This window comes from Sugiyamaella lignohabitans, chromosome A (genome assembly GCF_001640025.1).
Source record: "Sugiyamaella lignohabitans strain CBS 10342 chromosome A, complete sequence".
Lineage (NCBI taxonomy): Eukaryota > Fungi > Ascomycota > Dipodascomycetes > Dipodascales > Trichomonascaceae > Sugiyamaella > Sugiyamaella lignohabitans.
In genome coordinates, this window is record NC_031672.1 from 826,406 (window position 1) to 845,158 (window position 18,753).

At 49.7% G+C, this 18,753-nt stretch overlaps 2 protein-coding genes across 2 annotated transcripts; both read left to right on the plus strand.

Moving 5' to 3' along the window:
• Nucleotides 1-7,304: 7,304 nt before the first annotated feature.
• Nucleotides 7,305-9,791, plus strand: GLN4 (glutamine--tRNA ligase; the record flags this gene model as incomplete). Its single annotated transcript, XM_018879639.1, has 1 exon — nt 7,305-9,791. The coding sequence occupies one exon, from the start codon at nt 7,305-7,307 to the stop codon at nt 9,789-9,791; it is 2,487 nt and encodes an 828-aa protein (XP_018734512.1).
• Nucleotides 9,792-13,550: 3,759 nt separating this feature from the next.
• Nucleotides 13,551-16,031, plus strand: MET30 (Met30p; the record flags this gene model as incomplete). Its single annotated transcript, XM_018879650.1, has 1 exon — nt 13,551-16,031. One exon carries the CDS (start codon nt 13,551-13,553, stop codon nt 16,029-16,031), a length of 2,481 nt encoding a protein of 826 aa, XP_018734513.1.
• Between the last annotated feature and the right edge of the window lie 2,722 nt (nt 16,032-18,753).

Here is an 18,753-nt window from a genome sequence, read left to right on the forward strand (position 1 = left end):
TTAAATCTCATAAATTAATTCAAATAAGCCGGGTAACAGCTGTGTGAAGAGACGGGAAAGAATTTATCCCTGGACACCCAATGTGTATAACAGAAGCTAAATAACTCCAATATTTGCTCCTGCCTTTTTTCTTCCGTCGTCCCATTTCATGTCTCAGCCATCTCCTGCGAAGCAGAAGCAACCAGGGTCTGGGGCGGAGCCCCAGCCGCCGGAGGCATCGCGGAGACAAAATACGGTTGTCTGACTTGATCAGTTCAATGAAATTTTTTTATTTAAAACTACACATTATTGGACTTTTTCAATCGGGTTGAGCTGTCGCCAATCAGATGTAGAGCGTTATGAATGGCGCTCTGGATAGCGTTGCAGATGTCGTTTTCCGTCAAAATCACGCGAACTTCTTCAGGCTCGCCAAGAGCTAACGTTTTGAATTTGAAAAACTTGAAATGAATGGTGATTTTCGGGAAATCTTTCAGATGAAGATCAGAAATTGTAACATCGACGGTCCGACGGGGCCAGGGCAGTGCTCGAGCTAGCCAGTACATTTTACCAGCAACCGTCCCCAAAGGCTCATACAGTCGGAACGAATAGAGCAGGTCAAGATCCCGATATTCGACAGTAACCGCTATCACCCATGGTCTCTTTTTGTGTCTCAAAGCATCCAATACTCTTTCTTGAGCAGTCTTGTCGGAATTGGCCACCACTACCTGTATATTGCTGACCAAATTCGAACTGGCTGGTTTTGGTGATTCCTGCTGGAAACGAACGCCCACAGCGTGCTGGACTGCATCCAGCAGACAACTTTCGAATAACGGGTCTGTCTGAACTCTGAATAGAAACGGACGCCACGACGCCATACTTCTCCCTATCCTTGAACCTGTATGGTATCGTAACTGTCTCCTGATATCTCAACTGTAAATCAACGACATCATATCATCACCCAAATGAAAACTCAGCAGCACTTCATCATTATGCCGTCAACGCATAACGAACCAACACCAATGCGACAGCCTGGCAAATTTCACCACCTCCGACTGTACACATAATTCATTGGTACCGGCTAGGACCTCGGGAGGGGGGTCTGCCTCCGGCGGCTGGGGCTCCGCCCCAGACCCTGGTTGCTCCTGCTTCGCAGGAGACTTGGACCTCTGCCGAGTGGGCCCGTGATTCAACCGTGTAGCGGGTATTAAATATATAACCTATGTTCAGAACCCAATCAAGTCAGCCAGACTTATCTCACAGCAGCACGCATGTATAAATTAATAAACTGAAATAGAATCAGGTGTTGAAGAGCCCATGTCCCTCGCATATGGACCCTGTTACCCCTGCAGCGTCCCCACAGCTCCAGCAAAGTGGGCCCCTGACCACTGGACCCAAAAGACGACATCCAGCAACCAACCGACCCCCGGATCAGACTCCCGTGCCTCGAACCACGACTCGAGCGCAGCGAGAGGAGCAACCAGGGTCTGGGGCGGAGCCCCAGCCGCCGGAGGCAGGACCCCGATATCGCTGCTGCACGCCTAACCCACAAACGTGGCTGCTGTGTGGCGCATGTGCCCTGCGTGGACGCATGTGGCGCACTGTGGGCCGGTGGCTGAAGAAGGGGGTCCAGTCTGAGGAGTCGAGTGGGTTGTGAATTGGCGGTAGAGTTCACGCCATTGACCCACTTCAGGTGTGTTTAGAGAGTTAATAGTTTAAAAAACGGAATTACAGGAGTCAGTTTAATTGGATGGGAGGTTGCATGGCCCGTTGAGAGGATGCTTATCTAAGCCGTTTCAGGAGTGAAATTCCTTGCCCTGGAGATTAAGCACGTTGATCAGAGGATGACTGAATCGGATCGAATCAATTGTTACTTCGACGAGAGTTTGGGAAGAGAACGCAAATTGTACTTAAACGGGAGTTTCTGGTGTATTTTTTGTTGTTGTTCATAGGATTTTTTGGTTGAGAATTTGATTCTGACTGACTCGCTACAAAAGAAAAAGAAATACCGATACATATATACCAGTAATTGTTCGACATGGATCTCGTCAACCACCTTACTGACAAGCTACTATTTGCAGTTCCTAAGAGTAAGTGTGAAGGAATATCTGTAGACCATTGGCTTTTGGACATGGATTATATGGCTTTCGTTGACACGTCATTTGATTTATGAACGTGGATTCAACTATTTTTGTAGAAAGTGGCTCGGATGACGGAATGGAGTTTTGAGGAAGATCATGAATGACAAGAGGTGGATCTGATGTGATACAATTTCTGTGTGGTGACAAACAAAACAACCAATTTTTGTTTTTTTCAGCCATCAGATAGGTAGAAAGGGTAGAAAGGGCGAGATTTATGAATATAGAAACAATAACTAACACAAACATTAGAAGGACGACTCTATGAAAAAGCCTTGGAACTGCTGATTGGAGCAGATATCCAATTCCACCGATCCAACCGATTGGACATCGCTATATCCACCAGTCTTCCAGTAGCACTAGTGTTCCTACCAGCTGCCGACATTCCTCGTTTCGTCGGAGAGGGTCGTTGTTCGCTGGGAATCACCGGTATCGACCAGGTGGCCGAGTCTAAAGTTCACGGCTGTAAGAACCTGTTAGATCTGAACTTTGGTAAGTGCAAACTGCAAGTACAAGTTCCTGCTGATGGTGCGATTGATGATCCGAAACAGTTGATTGGTAAGACTATTGTCACTTCATTTACTAATCTTGCTACTGAATATTTCGGCAAACTGGAAGGCAAGGAGGCCGGCGAGCCCTTAAAGACCCAGATCAAGTATGTTGGAGGCAGTGTCGAGGCTGCTGTTGCTCTTGGAGTTGCTGATGCCATTGTCGATCTTGTAGAGAGTGGTGAGACCATGAGAGCCGCTGGACTCAAGCCCATTGACACTGTTCTCAGCACATCTGCCCACCTCATTGGATCCTCACACCCTACCCACCCTGAAGTGGCCGAGCTCATCACCTCTCGTATCTCGGGAGTTCTCGCTGCTAAGCAGTACATTCTGTGTAACTACAATGCTCCTCGTAGCAAACTGGAAGACCTGCTGAAAATCACCCCCGGCCGACGCGCTGCCACCGTCTCGGCCCTCGAAACCGAAGGCTGGGTGGCCGTCAGTTCCATGGTCGAGCGCAACAGCATCGCCGAGGTCATGGACCAGCTCACAGCTGGCGGCGCCGAAGACATTCTCGTATTCCAGATCTCTAATTGCCGTGTATAGAATAGACTTTAATGACTTTTTCACTTTTCTGGGGGGTCTGCCTCCGGCGGCTGGGGCTCCGCCCCAGACCCTGGTTGCTCCTCTCGCTTCGCTCGAGTCGAGCGTAGAGGGTCCCAGCAAGATTCGAGGGTGGTTCATAGCCACTACATCTCGGATCCATTTGCCGTCATAGCAGCAAAGTTCCTGTCCGGAGTACGACATCTGGTCTGTTGTGAACATTCTCAGTCGTCAACTGACTCTGTCTGTGAGTTTCGCAAATTTTCTTTGAAATCTGATTCGAATCTTATCTCTATAGTCAGACGATTCCTCTTCCTCAAATAACCAATAAACAGATAAATAAAACATAGTTGAAATAACATACTATAAATAATAAAGATAATCAACAAATCCCATCATTCATATATCACCAGGACGACCACACTGGTCTTTACCGGATTTCAGGCTGTTCACTGTGGGTATTTTTCTTGAAACCAATGGAATCCACATTAGAATACCAAGAACAGGTTTGACATTTCAACCAGTACAGGGGAAACGGTCCAGCAACCAGGTGGTAAACCTTCAATGCTTACAGCAAAAAAGCAGGCCATCTCTACCATAAAGAACTAGCGTTTTCCCCTCAGTTTCTCCTGCGAAGCAGGAGCCACGGGGTCTGGGGCAGAGCCCCAGCCGCCGGAGGCACACCCCCAGAAAAAACATAACATGATTTATCTACAGAACATGGCCGTCATCAGGAGGAGCTTCGCGAGGCATTTTGCTGCGGCGAAGTGGCGACTTGCTGCGTAGTCGGTCGGCAACTCCCTTCAGCACTCTAAGACTTCGCGGTGTGTACGTGGTGATTTCCAAGTCTTGGTCGTCGTCATCCTCATCAACCAGTTTCTGACCGTGAATCTCGTCTGCAGGCTCTATCTCCTGTCCAACCGAATGAGTCTTCCGGCTGCTTCCCGTACTCCCTCCAGCCCCATCACTGCTCTCCATCGATGCCCTTCGACTCCCTCCACTCTCACCATCACTCCCTAAAACCGGTGTTAGTACACTGAACCGGCCTGTGCCTCCGGCGGCTGGGGCTCTGCCCCAGGCCCCGTGGCTCCTGCTTCGCAGGAGACTGCTAGGACCGTGGACGCTCGACTTGAGCGAAGCGAAAGGAGCAACCAGGGTCTGGGGCGGAGCCCCAGCCGCCGGAGGCAGACCCCCCAGAACACGTACCCTTGGCATCGCGTTTGCGGTGGTACACGAGCCTTTTGAGACTTCCGTCGGGTTTTTCCTCCTGGTCGCGCTCGGCTATGAGCCGGAGAATCGTTTTGAGAATGTACTTGCGACCCTGGTGAGGCGACACCTCGACTCCTCGCAGCCCGAGATTGATATCGTGGCCCGCGTCTACGGCCACCAGTCGGTCGACGAGAATTCGTGTCAGTTCGCACACGTATACTCCACAATCAGAACTGTTTTTCTGCTGGGGTGTTTCGACGGCAATCAGACTCAGATCGAATTGAAAGAACCTGGCTAGTTTAGACACCGTCCGGTTGAGTGCGCTGTAACTCGATCCTTTGAGAGTGTCATAATATAATGCGGTTCGGTCGACGACGCTGACTACCAGGAGTGACCAATGATATCCTCCTTCTATGGCAGTGACGTCGCTGTTGTCGTTGATGGGTAGAAATACAAATCGTGATTTCTGGATCGGGGGAAGTACTTCTCGTAGCGACGCTGGGTCGTCTTCGGTGTGCTGGAGCAGGAACGCCATGGACGGCCGGAGAAGAACGATCGAGTCGGTGGACATGGTCTCGGTCAGAGTCGTCCGCTCGATGTATTCGTACAAAAATGCTATGTTGTTATCAGTGAACCACTCGTAGTCTTTCAGATTATCCAGATCGTTGCGGTATACAGTCACATCGTAGTCTTGGGGGGTTAGTTGTGCCTCCGGCGGCCGGGCTCCGCCCGGACCTGGTTGTTCCCGCTTCGCGGGAATTTTTACTTACACTGGAGAATGGGCTCGGTTTTTGCGACGTGGAGTCCTTCCATGAGGGTGCTGAACAGTTTGAGTCGCGGTTGTCCGAACACGGATTTCTGTACACTTCGTTGTGACGAGGTCGCGGTGTTGACTAGAGTCGATGAAGCTTCTTCTCCATCAGCAACTGTTCGCGGTGTTTCGCCAGGATCGGACGACTGACTTGTTTCGTTGACTTCCGCTACTAATGTTTCACCAGTATCATTGCCTCTGTTGACTTCTGCTCTACTCTTTTTATCTCGTGACTCTCTAGCTCTATCACTGGTACCAAAAGTACCAGAAGTACCAGGAGATCTAGAGATACCACCTGGATCAGCTGGATTACTACCACCAGTAGTAGTGGATGATGATGATGATGATGCTGCTGCTGTATTGGCAGGTTCACCACTGGTACCTCCAGGATGAACTCCAGACCCAACAGGAGCCATGCTGCTATCAGCAGTTCTTCTCGAGCTCGTGGCTCTTATACTAGTAGGACCAGATCCTGAGTTATCCAGACTCTCATTACTGGTACCTACAGCACCTATGGATCCAATGGTACCTGTAGTACTCGTGTTAGCGGTAGTATTGCTGTTGCTGTTGCTGTTACTATAGGTACTCTGGAGACTGGTGGTATTAGATATCGTCGTTTTGATATCATTCTTATGACCATGTGTTTGTTCTCCTTTTCCATTGATAATAGATCCTGTTATATTATCACCATGAAACTGCTGGTCTGAAATATTATTCAAAGGCTCGTGATCTGATGCTTGTCGCGATCCTTGTGGAAACAGGCGAACTGGAAGCAGATGCCTATGTTTTCGATGAGACGCTGGCTCCGGTTGGTCAGAGTCGGTTTTGAGTGCCATAGCCAGTCAATAAATCTGACTATTAATAATAATTGTTGGTCGATAAAAGCTCCCTTGGCCGTCTAAATCACCTCTTAGTTGAATCTGTATGTCTGATCTGATCGCAAGCATGACAAGCGAGCGATATGTGGATCTCGTGCATGATGCATTATCTGGGGGACTATCGATGGAGCCGCAACAGCTATGATGCAAGGGACCCATGACCTGCAGCAACCGTTTATTTCTTATCGCACGAGGCTGATAGGTTGGTACGAACTGGTCCCTTATTGCCTCCGGCGGCTGGGGCTCCGCCCCAGACCCCGTGGTGCTCCGCTTCGCGGAGCTATCAAGGACTCGCTGATGTGTATATCGGATAAAAGGAACTTGTTCGGTTTTTCGGTGGTGTGAGTAGAATGGAGGTTATTTTTATATTTTGATGTTATCTCCATTACCTTTATAATCAGTTTTCGGTGGGTTATCTGATAAAGTTACTTTTAGAAAGCGAGTAAGCTCATCGTTCCGTACCCCAGACAAGTACCCCTGAGAAGCACCCCTGAGTGTTGATCCCCTGCAGCTGTTAATTGAATAAAGTTGACAGCGTAATTAGTGCCTCAAAGTTTATTCAAGAATATGGTTGAACATGGTGGATATTCTAGAGTCTTTTAAGCGAGTAAATTGGTCCAGATGGCGTTTGCATCGCTAGATAGAGCTCCATTTGATTCTTGTTAGAAAGTGATATGGCAGGAAGAGGAGAGGTTATTGTGTGTTCTTGTTACCAGTCATATAAGCTAAAAATAATCAATTGAGAGGGTTTTTGGGTAGTAATTGCTTGATCTGAGAGTGAATAAGCCTGGTAAACTGTAGAAAACAAGAAAAACAAGAAAAAAATAGGTCAGCTAGGTGAGTGATGAGTCTCATCTCCTATGGTTCTGATGCCTCACCCCCGCCAATTGCCGTCAATACCCCTCAACTCTGACTCCGAACCACCTCCAAAATCCACAACCCACCCGCGACCCCAAAAATAACACCCCTGCCCGTTCCGACTCGAGCGGAGCGAGAGGAGCCACGGGGTCTGGGGCGGAGCCCCAGCCGCCGGAGGCAGAACCCCCCAGAAGCAGGGACCAGTGATGTTAGGGTTTCGTGCAATGGAAAATTATATAGAGCGGCAGGGAGATGATGGGAAAGTGATTATCATATCATTAGATAACAGAAATTTGACTCATCGGCTGAGAAAGACCATTGATATCGGCGGTATTTTAGCATGAGTGAGGTAGACGAACTGGCAGTCAAGTTCGAGAAGACGCTTGGGTTTAAGGAGACCAAGGTCAAGGAGATTCTGAAGAACACGAAGGTGTCAGGGTCGTTGGACGAGATCCTGGCCGAGGCTGGGGTGGATGAGGCACATCCTGTAGAGGACGCATCGGTGGCTACTTTGCTTCATTCATTGGCTCAATTGTCGAAAGATGCTGACGAGCAATTGAAAAAGGGAAGAAAGAGTTTGTCTGACTTGATTGCTAATAGTGGAGGACAGATCAAGACCAATGTTCAATTGAACGGTGGTTGGGATTACATTGTCCGAGTAGTCAAAGATGGCAAATCTGTTGATAGAGAAGAATTGGAAAAGGAGTCCGGTGTTGGTATTGTGGTTACTGATGACCAGATCAAGGAATCGGTGGCAAAGTATATTAAAGAACACGAGGCAGAGCTCGTGGAGAAGAGATATAAACTGGCACCTACTGTGATTGTGGGTGTTAAGCAACTGCCAGAACTCAAATGGGCCAATCCAGCTGCTTTCAAACCTATTATTGATGAGCAGATTCTGGCTTTATTGGGTCCCAAAGATGAACGTGATGTGGTTAAGAAGGAGAAAAAGAAGAAGGCTGATACAAAACCTGGTGCTGCTGGTACTGGATCAGATGCCAAATCTGATTCCGGTGCTGGAGCTGGAGCTGGTGCTGGATCAGCTCGATCCATGTTTACGGAAGGATTTTTGGGCAGTTTACACAAACCAGGTGAGAATGCTCAAATATATCCCGAGCGGATGAAAGAGCATCTCAAGTTCACGGGCGGTCATGTCATGACCCGATTCCCCCCTGAACCCAATGGATACCTGCACATTGGACATTCCAAAGCCATTGCTATTAATTTTGGATTTGCTCAATATTACAATGGCAAATGTTATCTTCGTTTTGACGATACAAACCCCGAGGCTGAGGAGGAGCAGTACTTTACATCTATTAAGGAGATTGTCGAATGGCTCGGTTTCAAGCCATGGGCTATTACCTACTCTTCTGATTATTTTGATCAATTGTATGAACTGGCGGAGCAGCTCATTTTGAAAGATTTGGCCTATGTTTGTTTCTGTACAGCTGAAGAAATGAAGGCTCATCGAGGTATTTCTGAAGACGGTACTAGAGGCGGTAAACGTACTCCTTGTAAACACCGATCACAATCGACTGAGGAGAACTTGAAGCTGTTTAGAGAAATGAGAGATGGTAAATATGCCAAGGGAGAAGCTACGTTGCGAATGAAACAGGATCTCGAGAACCCCAATCCCCAAATGTGGGATCTGGTGGCATACCGGGTGTTGAACGCAACTCACCACCGAACAGGCGATAAGTGGAAGATCTATCCTACCTATGATTTCACCCACTGTCTGGTGGATTCTATAGAAAACATCTCGCACTCGCTGTGTACATTGGAATTCTATCTTTCCAGAGAGTCGTACGATTGGTTGTGTAATGCCCTTTGCGTGTACAGACCGCAGCAACGCGAGTCGGGCAGACTCAATGTTACCGGTACTATTATGAGCAAGAGAAAGATTCTCAAGTTGGTTAATGACAAGATTGTTCGTGGCTGGGACGACCCTCGATTGTTCACCCTTGTGGCCATTCGTCGTCGCGGAGTTCCTCCTGGTGCTGTTTTGTCGTTTATTGCCGAGCTCGGTGTTACCACCACCAACAGTACTATTCAAGCGTCGAGATTCGAGAATTCCGTGAGAAAGTACCTTGAAGACAGTACACCACGATTGATGATGATTCCTGACCCAGTTCCTGTGATTCTCGACAACCTTCCTGAGGACCATTTGGAGTTTGTGTCGGTGCCATTCAAGCCTGGTAACCCCGACTTTGGCGAGCACACGGTGCCATTTACACGAACTGTGTATGTCGACCGTAGCGATTTCCGTGAAGAGGCATCGAAAGACTATTTCCGATTAGCACCTGGTCAGTCTGTTGGACTTTTGAAGGTGCCTCATAATATCCGAGTGACATCGTTCAAGAAAGACGATAACGGACTGGTGACTGAGATCCATGCCCATTATGAAAACGACATTCCATTTAAAAAGCCCAAGACTTTCATCCAATGGGTAGCCCACGCCCCTGCACACAACTCGCCAGTACGTATTGCAGAAACCAGACTGTTTAACCAACTGTTCAAGTCCGAGAACCCTGATTCTAACCCCGACGGGTACCTAGCCGACATCAACCCCGACTCGGAAATCATTCTCCGCAACTCCATCATCGAGACCGGTTTCTTCGAAGTCAAAGAACGGTCTCCCTGGACCATCACCAAACCCGGCGAAGAAAAAGATATCCTCGCTGGCCACGACAAGAAGGGCGCTCCCGAAGCCGTCCGTTTCCAAGCACTCCGCGTCGGGTACTTCTGTCTCGACAAAGACTCCACCCCCGACAGCATCGTCCTCAACCGCATCGTCACCCTCAAAGAGGACACCGCCAAGAACAACTAATCCCCCTATACAAACCTTGCTACTAATACAACCACTTTTGCTTCACTCCTTGCCGAGGGAAATGCTGCCTCCGGCGGCTGGGGCTCCGCCCCAGACCCCACGGCTCCTCTCGCTTCGCTCGAGTCGGTCCGTCGAGGTTCCCCGGCAATTTTCTGGGGTCCGTGCCGCAACTCTGGGAGGTCATTCTGCCTCCGGCGGCTGGGGCTCCGCCCCAGACCCCGTAGCTCCTGCTTCGCAGGAGTTTGCTAGGACCGTCGACGGACCGACCCGAGCGAAGCGAGAGGAGCAGCGGGGTCTGGGGCGGAGCCCCAGCCGCCGGAGGCATTAGGGTCCGGCCCATAATGAACACGTCGCATTTGCAGTTCGCCAGCGGGTGAGGAGGAGTTTGAGGGTAAAGATGGGCGGTCAAGAGAGCCGGTCGGATGTGTATTGGGACGAGCTGGTGCGGACGACGTATTTCAGCCGACGCGAACTGAGGTCGTGGCAGAAGATATTTTTCAGGAGATGTCCTTCGGGGAGGATGACGAGAGACCAGTTGCACGAGTACTGGACAGAGATGCATCCTCTCACACCAAGAGCGTTTACTGATAACCTGTTTCGTGCTATTGACATTTATAGTCGAGGGGTTATTGGCTTTTCAGAGTTCGTTACTTTTCTCAGTATCACCACTAGGGGATCTATAGAAGAACGACTGCGATGGGACTTTTCACTCTGCGACATTGACGGCGACGGGACCATCAGCCGCGACGACCTGCTCGCGTACTTCACCGGAGTGTACACCCTTAACGGACCAGACACAACCTACCCGCCAGACGAAGACACCCCGCAAAAATACGTCGACAAGTTTTTCCTTCTGGTCGACACCCAGCACAAAAATCACCTCACCTTCACCCAATTCTCCGAGGGATACAAATCACACCCCAGCCTCTACAACGTGCTTCCCAACTCACCTCTGTCACCCATAACTCCCTCAGACGGGCCAAACTAAACCTATCCACACTGTTTACGGGGGTCCTGCCTCCGGCGGCTGGGGCTCCGCCCCAGACCCCGTAGCTCCTGCTTCGCAGGAGTTTGCTAGGACCGTCGACGGACCGACTCGAGCGGAGCGAGAGGAGCAGCGGGGTCTGGGGCGGAGCCCCAGCCGCCGGAGGCGAGTCGCGGGCCCCGTGTGCCTCCGGCGGCTGGGGCTGCGCCCCAGACCCCGTGGCTCCTGCTTCGCAGGAGTTTGCTGGGACCGTGGACGAGCCCACTCGAGCTGGAGCGAAAGGAGCAGCAAGGTCTGGCGCTGGCGGCCGGCCCAGTTGGGGCATTTCAGGGGGTAGCCGCGGCGTGCCGCCAGGGGGTGAAATATTACGCAATTGGGGAGGGCGATGGTGTCAGCGAGCGAGAGTGTGCGACTGGGGGTGAATCCGGTTAGGAGATGAAAGAGGTGGAGGAGGGAGGATTGGGGTGGCAAAAAGTGTCTAGGGGGGTTGAAAGAGGAGGGGGGTGATGAAGGTTAGGATGAGTGCAGGCAGGGGAGCGAACCTCGTTCCTGTGGAGGGGCTGCGAGCGGATCGCAGGCTGAGGTCGAATGGGGAATGATGTTACTCGATTGGCATGTACGTGGCCAGCCTCTGTGGAGTGCAGATACCCCTATTTTTTGTTTTTTTGTTTTTTTTCTTATCAGTTGATGAACCGGAGTCCGCGAAAGGCAGATGCGTGGAACCAAGCAAGTTGCAAGCTCGATGCCATCTTACGCAATATCGTAATGTATCACGAAATTGGCCCTATCGGGGTGGGTAGTATGGCAGTCGCTCCTATCGGATAAACAAGATTCTCTGTATCGGGGTGATCGGCTAGTGATAGTCCAAGATACTATTTATGATATGCATCGAACGGGCGAAGAAGCACAAGAGAACCACCGAGAAAATACCAGAAAGGGGCTGGACGGACCGGAGCGTCTTTAGAAAGTGCTTTGTAGTGCCTTGTGATGCCTTGTGGTGCCTTGTGATGCACGGGCATCGAATGTGTGCTGATTGTTGGTGGTCTGCCTCCGGCGGCTGGGGCTCTGCCCCAGACCCCGTGGCTCCTCTCGCTCCGCTCGAGTCGTCTTCCCGTTTCCCCCGCCGTTCACGGTCCTAGCAAACTCCTGCGAAGCAGGAGCCACGGGGTCTGGGGCGAAGCCCCAGCCGCCGGAGGCACACCCCGACCCCGGTAGGCCGGGGATCTGGCTGTTTCAGGGGGAAATGCCGCAATACTAGACTGCTTTAGTGATGTGGTGTGTGGTATTTGAACATGGCATCATCGCGCCGTGATTCCATGCCATAGCAAGAGCAGCAGTTGCAGTTGGTGGCTAGCTCTGTAAATCCATGTTTGGCTGGTCGAGCTCCTGCTAAGTTGGAATGTGGGTTCCAAACTGGATTAGTTTAGTCGGATTATAGTTTCAATAGCAATTATACAAAAATAGCACCCCTGATAGTTGTTGTAGAAGCACCTGTCGTAGTAGCAGATGGCAGGGTTAGAGTGAGAGAGTAAGCAGTATTGGAGAATAGGAGTTAAGAGTCGTAGTCTGTCTGTTGACAGTTGTTGCGAGAGTGTAATTCGTAGTCTGCTGAAGTAAAAGTGGAAGTGAAAACGCAGTGAAAGTACAGCGAAAGTGAATACTCGGTTTGACAGATTTAATATTGCAGTGCACAGTCAGTCAGTTGACCGTTGAGTATTGAAAGTTAATGTCAAAGTTGAGAGTCAAAGTTGACAGCTTATAAATTAAAAGTTGGATAGATCGACTATTGAAACTCCGGTCTATCGACAGATTAACTACTCCTGGACTTGCCAACTATTAACATTAATAGAAACGGGTTAATTATTAATTTTTGGATGCATGTGCAAAGCCCTGATCCTGATCCTGATCTACCCTACTGGTACTTTTGATCGCATCTGCTGACAGAGCTGCAGACACCTGCATATATTCCGAGAAACCATGCCGGACTGGGCTGAGCCGTACAGAAACTCCCATCAGACATGCTGCCCCACTGAATCCGAGACCTCTAAAAAATATAATATATATATGCGTCCAAATCCAAGCCGTGTGTAAAAGAGGTCACACATCATACATACGCCCAGTAAGCGAACATTTTGATTTTTTAAATCGATCAAGCGATAAATCCGCTGACATTCCGGTCTGATTTTATTGTGTTTGTATTTTATTTTTCGATCTTATTTATTTGTCGCATTTCTCTTCTTGTTTTTGGGTTTTTTTTTTAAAAAAAAAGTTATCAACTGAAGTGCGACTGACGGTTTACTCATTGCTGACTCTCAAATTACGTTGATAAGAATACTCGAAAACCAAACCAAAAAACCAAGAGTCAAAAAATTAGTTACTCGAGTCTGATATCAGTGAACAACAGCAGACGTGGATATAGAGCGTTGGTTTTTGAGTGTGGTGGTTGTATATTTATTTATTAGTCAGGTATCAGTCACAACCTCATTTTTTTTTGAGTGGTCGGTCAAGTGACTTGTGAACTAGTGTCTTAATTTGTTAGTAAAGTTTGACTTTACTTTACTTCTCCTGAACTTGACTTGACTAGATTTACTTTTATTTGTCAGGATCTGACTCGCAAACTATTTATTTTTTGCTGATTAAAAGTTAACTGACTTATTCAAACCGAAGAGACTGTTTACTAATATCAGCAGTTCTATATCAGCAGTTCGCCTCTTTCACCTAGGTCACCTAGTAGTATCAGAGCGACAGTATCAGTTACGGAATCTAGTGTCCGCATGTCTATTGGTTCGGTTCCTACTCCGGCAGCTGGAACTTCTCCTTTGGATGTTGTGTCATCCAATACAAGTTTGAATATGACTGGTGCCACGACTTTGTCATCTCCTAGTACGAGTACATCCAAAGCGAGTTGTTCTACTGCTGGTCCCGCAAGCATACAACAACAACTCTACACAAAACCACAGACTCTGTCGTCAGTATCTGCGTTTGACAGTGCGCCAACTCCAAGTTCTCCGCCAGCCACGCCAGAAAGCGAAAACTCCAGACCTCCAACTACCGATGTCACTAATACAACAAGCAATATTTCTACCCCGAACAATAACGCCAAACAAAACAGTATATCTTCATCTGGCTCGTCATCTAGTCCAGATGCTGGACTACTAGCACCTGTATCATCTGTATCATCACGGGAATCGACCCCATCAACGACGTCAAATTCAAATATTAAATCACTACTTCCAACAGCAGTGGCAAGATCCTCATCTGAACACAAAAACTACTGTTATAGACATCACCCAGATGTCACCTGTAATCGACAAGCAGATGAAAAGAAGATGCAAGAACTACAGGAGGAAATGGACAGGATACAGGATCCTACTGAGAAAGAAGCCATCAACCAGATCTGGGCCACATTTAGTGCCGCTCCTTCACGACAGCGAATGCTGATTCTACAGGGAATTCTCGCTCAATGCTGCTTTCCACAGTTGTCGACAGTGTCACAACTCGTTAAAGATCTCATTAGAATCGACTTTTTATCAGCACTTCCTACGGAGTTGTCGTTTCAGATCTTGTCATATCTTGATTCTGCCTCTTTATGTAGAGCAGCTGCGGTGTCTAAACACTGGAAAACTCTGGCTGATGACGATGTGGTGTGGCATCGAATGTGTGAACAACACATTGACAAAAAATGTACAAAGTGTGGATGGGGTTTACCATTGCTTGAGAAAAAGAGGCTCCAGGATGCCAAAAGGGCTATTCAAGCTAGAGCAGCTGGCAGAAGCAAAGATTCGAGCACCAGCGGTACTGGAAGCTTGACTCCTGTCTTGACTACATCTAATAAAAGGCCTTTGGAAAGTGATGATTCACGTACTCCGTCAGCCAGTCCAGCTCCTAATTCATCATCAAATGGACTAAGTGTAGTACCCAGTAAAAAGCGCAAAACAAGACCTTGGAAAGACGTCTATTCCGAACGATACAAGATTGAGCGCAACTGGAGAGACAATCGATACCAGCTCAAAGAGTACAAAGACACTTCGGCAGTTCTTTCGCTTCAGTTTGATGACCAGTACTTGATGACTGGTACTTATGATGGAGACATCAAAGTATGGGATGTAGAGTCGGGAGACCTGATTCGCACTTTGTCTGGTCATTTACAAGCAGTCAGTGGTCTAAAGTTTGACCAAACAAAGCTCATTAGTGGTAGTTGGGACCGTACAGTCCGTGTATGGAACTACCGAACTGGCGAGTGTGTGAGTACATTCCGAGGCCACGAGCAGCAGGTTTTGTGTATTGATTTCCATGACAAATGGATCGCTTCAGGATCGGCCGACTGTAATGTCAAAGTGTGGAATTTCGAGGAAAAGTCGTGTTTCACGCTACGAGGTCATAAAGAGTGGGTTCATTCAGTCAAGATTCACTCTGCATCAAGTACCCTTTACAGTTCATCAGAAGATATCACGGTGAGAATGTGGGATCTGACCACCAAACAGTGTCTCAAAGTGTTTGGAGGGCCTGACAACACGCCCATTGGCCATGTAGCCCAGATCCAGCAGGTGATTCCTCTTACCTTGGACCATCTCGAGGGTCAACCCGAACGCAGACGAAGCGTTGTCACCAGCAGCAACAGCAATAACAGTAACGACACTGTGGGATCCAGTACCAACCCCGCTGGTACTGCTCCCATCAACGTCAACACCAATGTTTCTTCTACTTCTGCTATTGATAACCAAGTTCACGGCAACAACACTGATGAAAATGCTGGTGACGACCGTGCTGATGCCACTGGTGCTACAACAGTCGCAGGAACAAACCGAAGTTCGTCGTTTTCCACCAACAATACCGTGACAACCGCCATTCCTGGCCGACTTCTCACCACATCACTTACCAACAGCAACACAGGCTTCTCTGCTAACGACAGTCAAACCAACATCAAAAACCGTCCGACCCATCTCCTGACCTCGTCACTCGACAATACCATCAAACTATGGGACATTGAGACCGGCGAGTGTGTTCGAACGCTGTTTGGCCACGCCGAGGGCGTGTGGTGTATCGCGGCCGACACCTTCCGCATCGTCAGCGGAGCCCATGACAAGCTCGTCAAAATCTGGGACCTGCAATCCGGCAAGTGCTGGCACACCTTCTCAGGCCATTCACGCCCCGTGTGCTGTGTCGGGCTCAGCGACACCCGGTTCGCGAGCGGCGGCGACGATGGCGTCGTCCGCATCTACTGTTTCGACGACATCGAGGCCAACCAACCCTAATTCCCCCCCCCTCCTCCTCCTTATTTATATATTATTATTTAATTAATTAATTATTATTCTAATGACCAGTTCACGAACGTGTCCCCGGACTGCCTCCGGCGGCTGGGGCTCCGCCCCAGACCCTGGTTGCTCCTGCTTCGCAGGAGTTACCCCTGATCCCGGCGACACTGGACCCCCGACGCAACCGACTCGAGCGCAGCGAGAGGAGCAGCGGGGTCTGGGGCGGAGCCCCAGCCGCCGGAGGCAGTCCGGGGAAAAAGTAACGGTCGCCAGGTCAGGTGGTGAAGTGGACAGGGGATGAAGCGGGTTAGTGTGATCTGTTTGGCAGGGATAGCGGCTGCTGCGTTTTAGTGGGCTGTTTGCGTCATTCGAAGTGCGTTTCGTTAGTTTGTTTTGTTTTGGTTGGATCGGAGCACACTGCTGCTGCTGCTGCTTCAGGCTCAGTTCACAAGGACTTTCGTTTATCAGGAGATCCCCGCTGTCAATCCACACGGTGTCAATCCACACAAGGTACTAGTGTGTTTGTTTGCAGCTGCATTGGTTGCTTGGCTGCTGTTGGTGCTTAGCTGCTTCCGGTGCTGCTGCTGCTGGTGCTAGCTTGGGGATCTGGTGGATTGACCGACGTGCGTGTGTCAAAATATTATTTTATTACATGTCAAATGTGGGGATGTATCGGAGCATGTCGTGAACCTGCGGGGTCCTGATTGAGCTGGTCGCGCCCGTCCCACAATGCAGCCGCCCTCCTGCTGTTGGCTAGCTTATCAGTTGCCAAGAAAGACGTCAAAGTCTTTGTTGACGATTCCTGCTGCTGCTGCTGCTGCTGCTGCTGCTGATAACCAAACCAGCCAAGTGGGCAATTTAAGCGCCCAAAACCCCCTTGCTCCTCATTCACAATCGGCCGCTAACCCACCATTCGGGCCAAAGATAAGCGAGTGCACTTCCCCACGCTATCACGGGCATCCGATAACAGGAACCTCTTATCTCAGAACGCGGGGTGTCTGCTTCACCGACCCTGCTAGCGCCGGTGTTAACCGGAAGGAGCACGTTTTTCTTTTTGGCTCGCCAGGGGCGGGGTGCTGCCTCCGGCGGCTGGGGCTTCGCCCCAGACCCCACTGCTCCTCTCGCTGCGCTCGAGTCGTTGCGTCGGGGGGTCCAGTATCGCCGGGATCAGGGGAAACTCCTGCGAAGCAGGAGCAACCAGGGTCTGGGGCGGAGCCCCAGCCGCCGGAGGCACGAGGGGTCGTGTGAGTTCTCGCTACGGGTGATCCGGTCATGAGCAGTGCAAGAGAATGGATCATATCTTTTGACCAAAGTAATTCGTGGTCAGGATTGAAGCTGACTCGGATTTCTACTTGGATCATGTCTGATTGTGGTTGAATAGTCAAGGGTCGAAGCTGCGGCTCTGTTTAGTCTGATTCGTTCTGACCTTCATCTTCATTGTCATGTTGGGGTCAATTGTACGCTTTGAGAGAGAATAATTTCGGTGATTGTACTGTTGTGGCCTGGTTTCTAAGAAGATATGTTTCATTCTAAAGACTGCTGGCTGGCTACCAAATCAATCCTAGTGGATAGTCTGTCAAAATAGACAATATCCATACTCTCTTCTGCAAAGTTAATTCAAACGGCTCGGTTTCTGCTCGTGAAGATGGACATGACCTGTGTCAGATTCTTCTTCTTCTTCTAGTGAAAAGCCGGATTCTACATGTTCGACTTGTCGAACTTTCAGTCGGCTTTTCTGGCACAAGTTCGCATATGCTAGTTAGATGCTCGAGTTCAGTCCAGATTGGTACTAACTCGAAATTCTGACGAGATTAGCTCGAGCTCAGTCCAATTGCTTGAGACCGGTTTAGTCCTGGGACAAACTCGCAATCCTGACGAGATTCTCTTGAACTCAGTTCAGTCAGGCTCGATTTCGCAATTCGGACGAGATACTCTCGGTTCAGTCCAGTTCTGGCACAAACTCACAATTCTGAAAGAATCTCTCAAGCTCACACTCCAGTTCACGAAAGTGATATGACAGTTCGACAGACGGAATCATTAACCTCTCACACCAACTCTACAAGAATTTCAGTGCCTCCGGCGGCTGGGGCTCCGCCCCAGACCCTGGTTGCTCTTGCTTCGCAAGAGTTGGCAGAGACCTTCGACGTAACGACTCGAGCGAAGCGAGAGGAGCCACCAGGGTCTGGGGCGGAGCCCCAGCCGCCGGAGGCAGCAGCAGCATCCCAGAAAGTGCCCGCAAACGTCGACGGAACGACTCGAGCGGAGCGAGAGGAGCAACCAGGGTCTGGGGCGGAGCCCCAGCCGCCGGAGGCAGCACCCAGTTGGCGAGCTAGGGCCACATTTTCGGCATCGGCCCTAGCGCAGTGTCGTGAAGTAGCGGACTATCACTAGTAGCGATAATGCATGCCAGCTATCAGATCTTGACAGGAATGCTCCGTGGTGTTGGAGTTAGTGGTGGTGGTTGGCGGACGCCAAGAAGTGGGAGCGGGAGCTTGTTTCAGTCTTGGCTATAATTGGTGAAAATCTATTTTGCCGGGTGGTGGTATTGGTGAGATTGGTCCCCCACTTTTTAGGTTCACGGTTTTTGTTTTACCCCCTCCGACCCCCCACCAATGTTGAGAAAACAAGGTTGTCGTGAGCTGCGTGATAAAAGTGGTGAGCTCGTTGCTTTTTGCAGGAGCTCCTCCATGCATGCCCCTCCGTGGATGTTTCACCGATCACC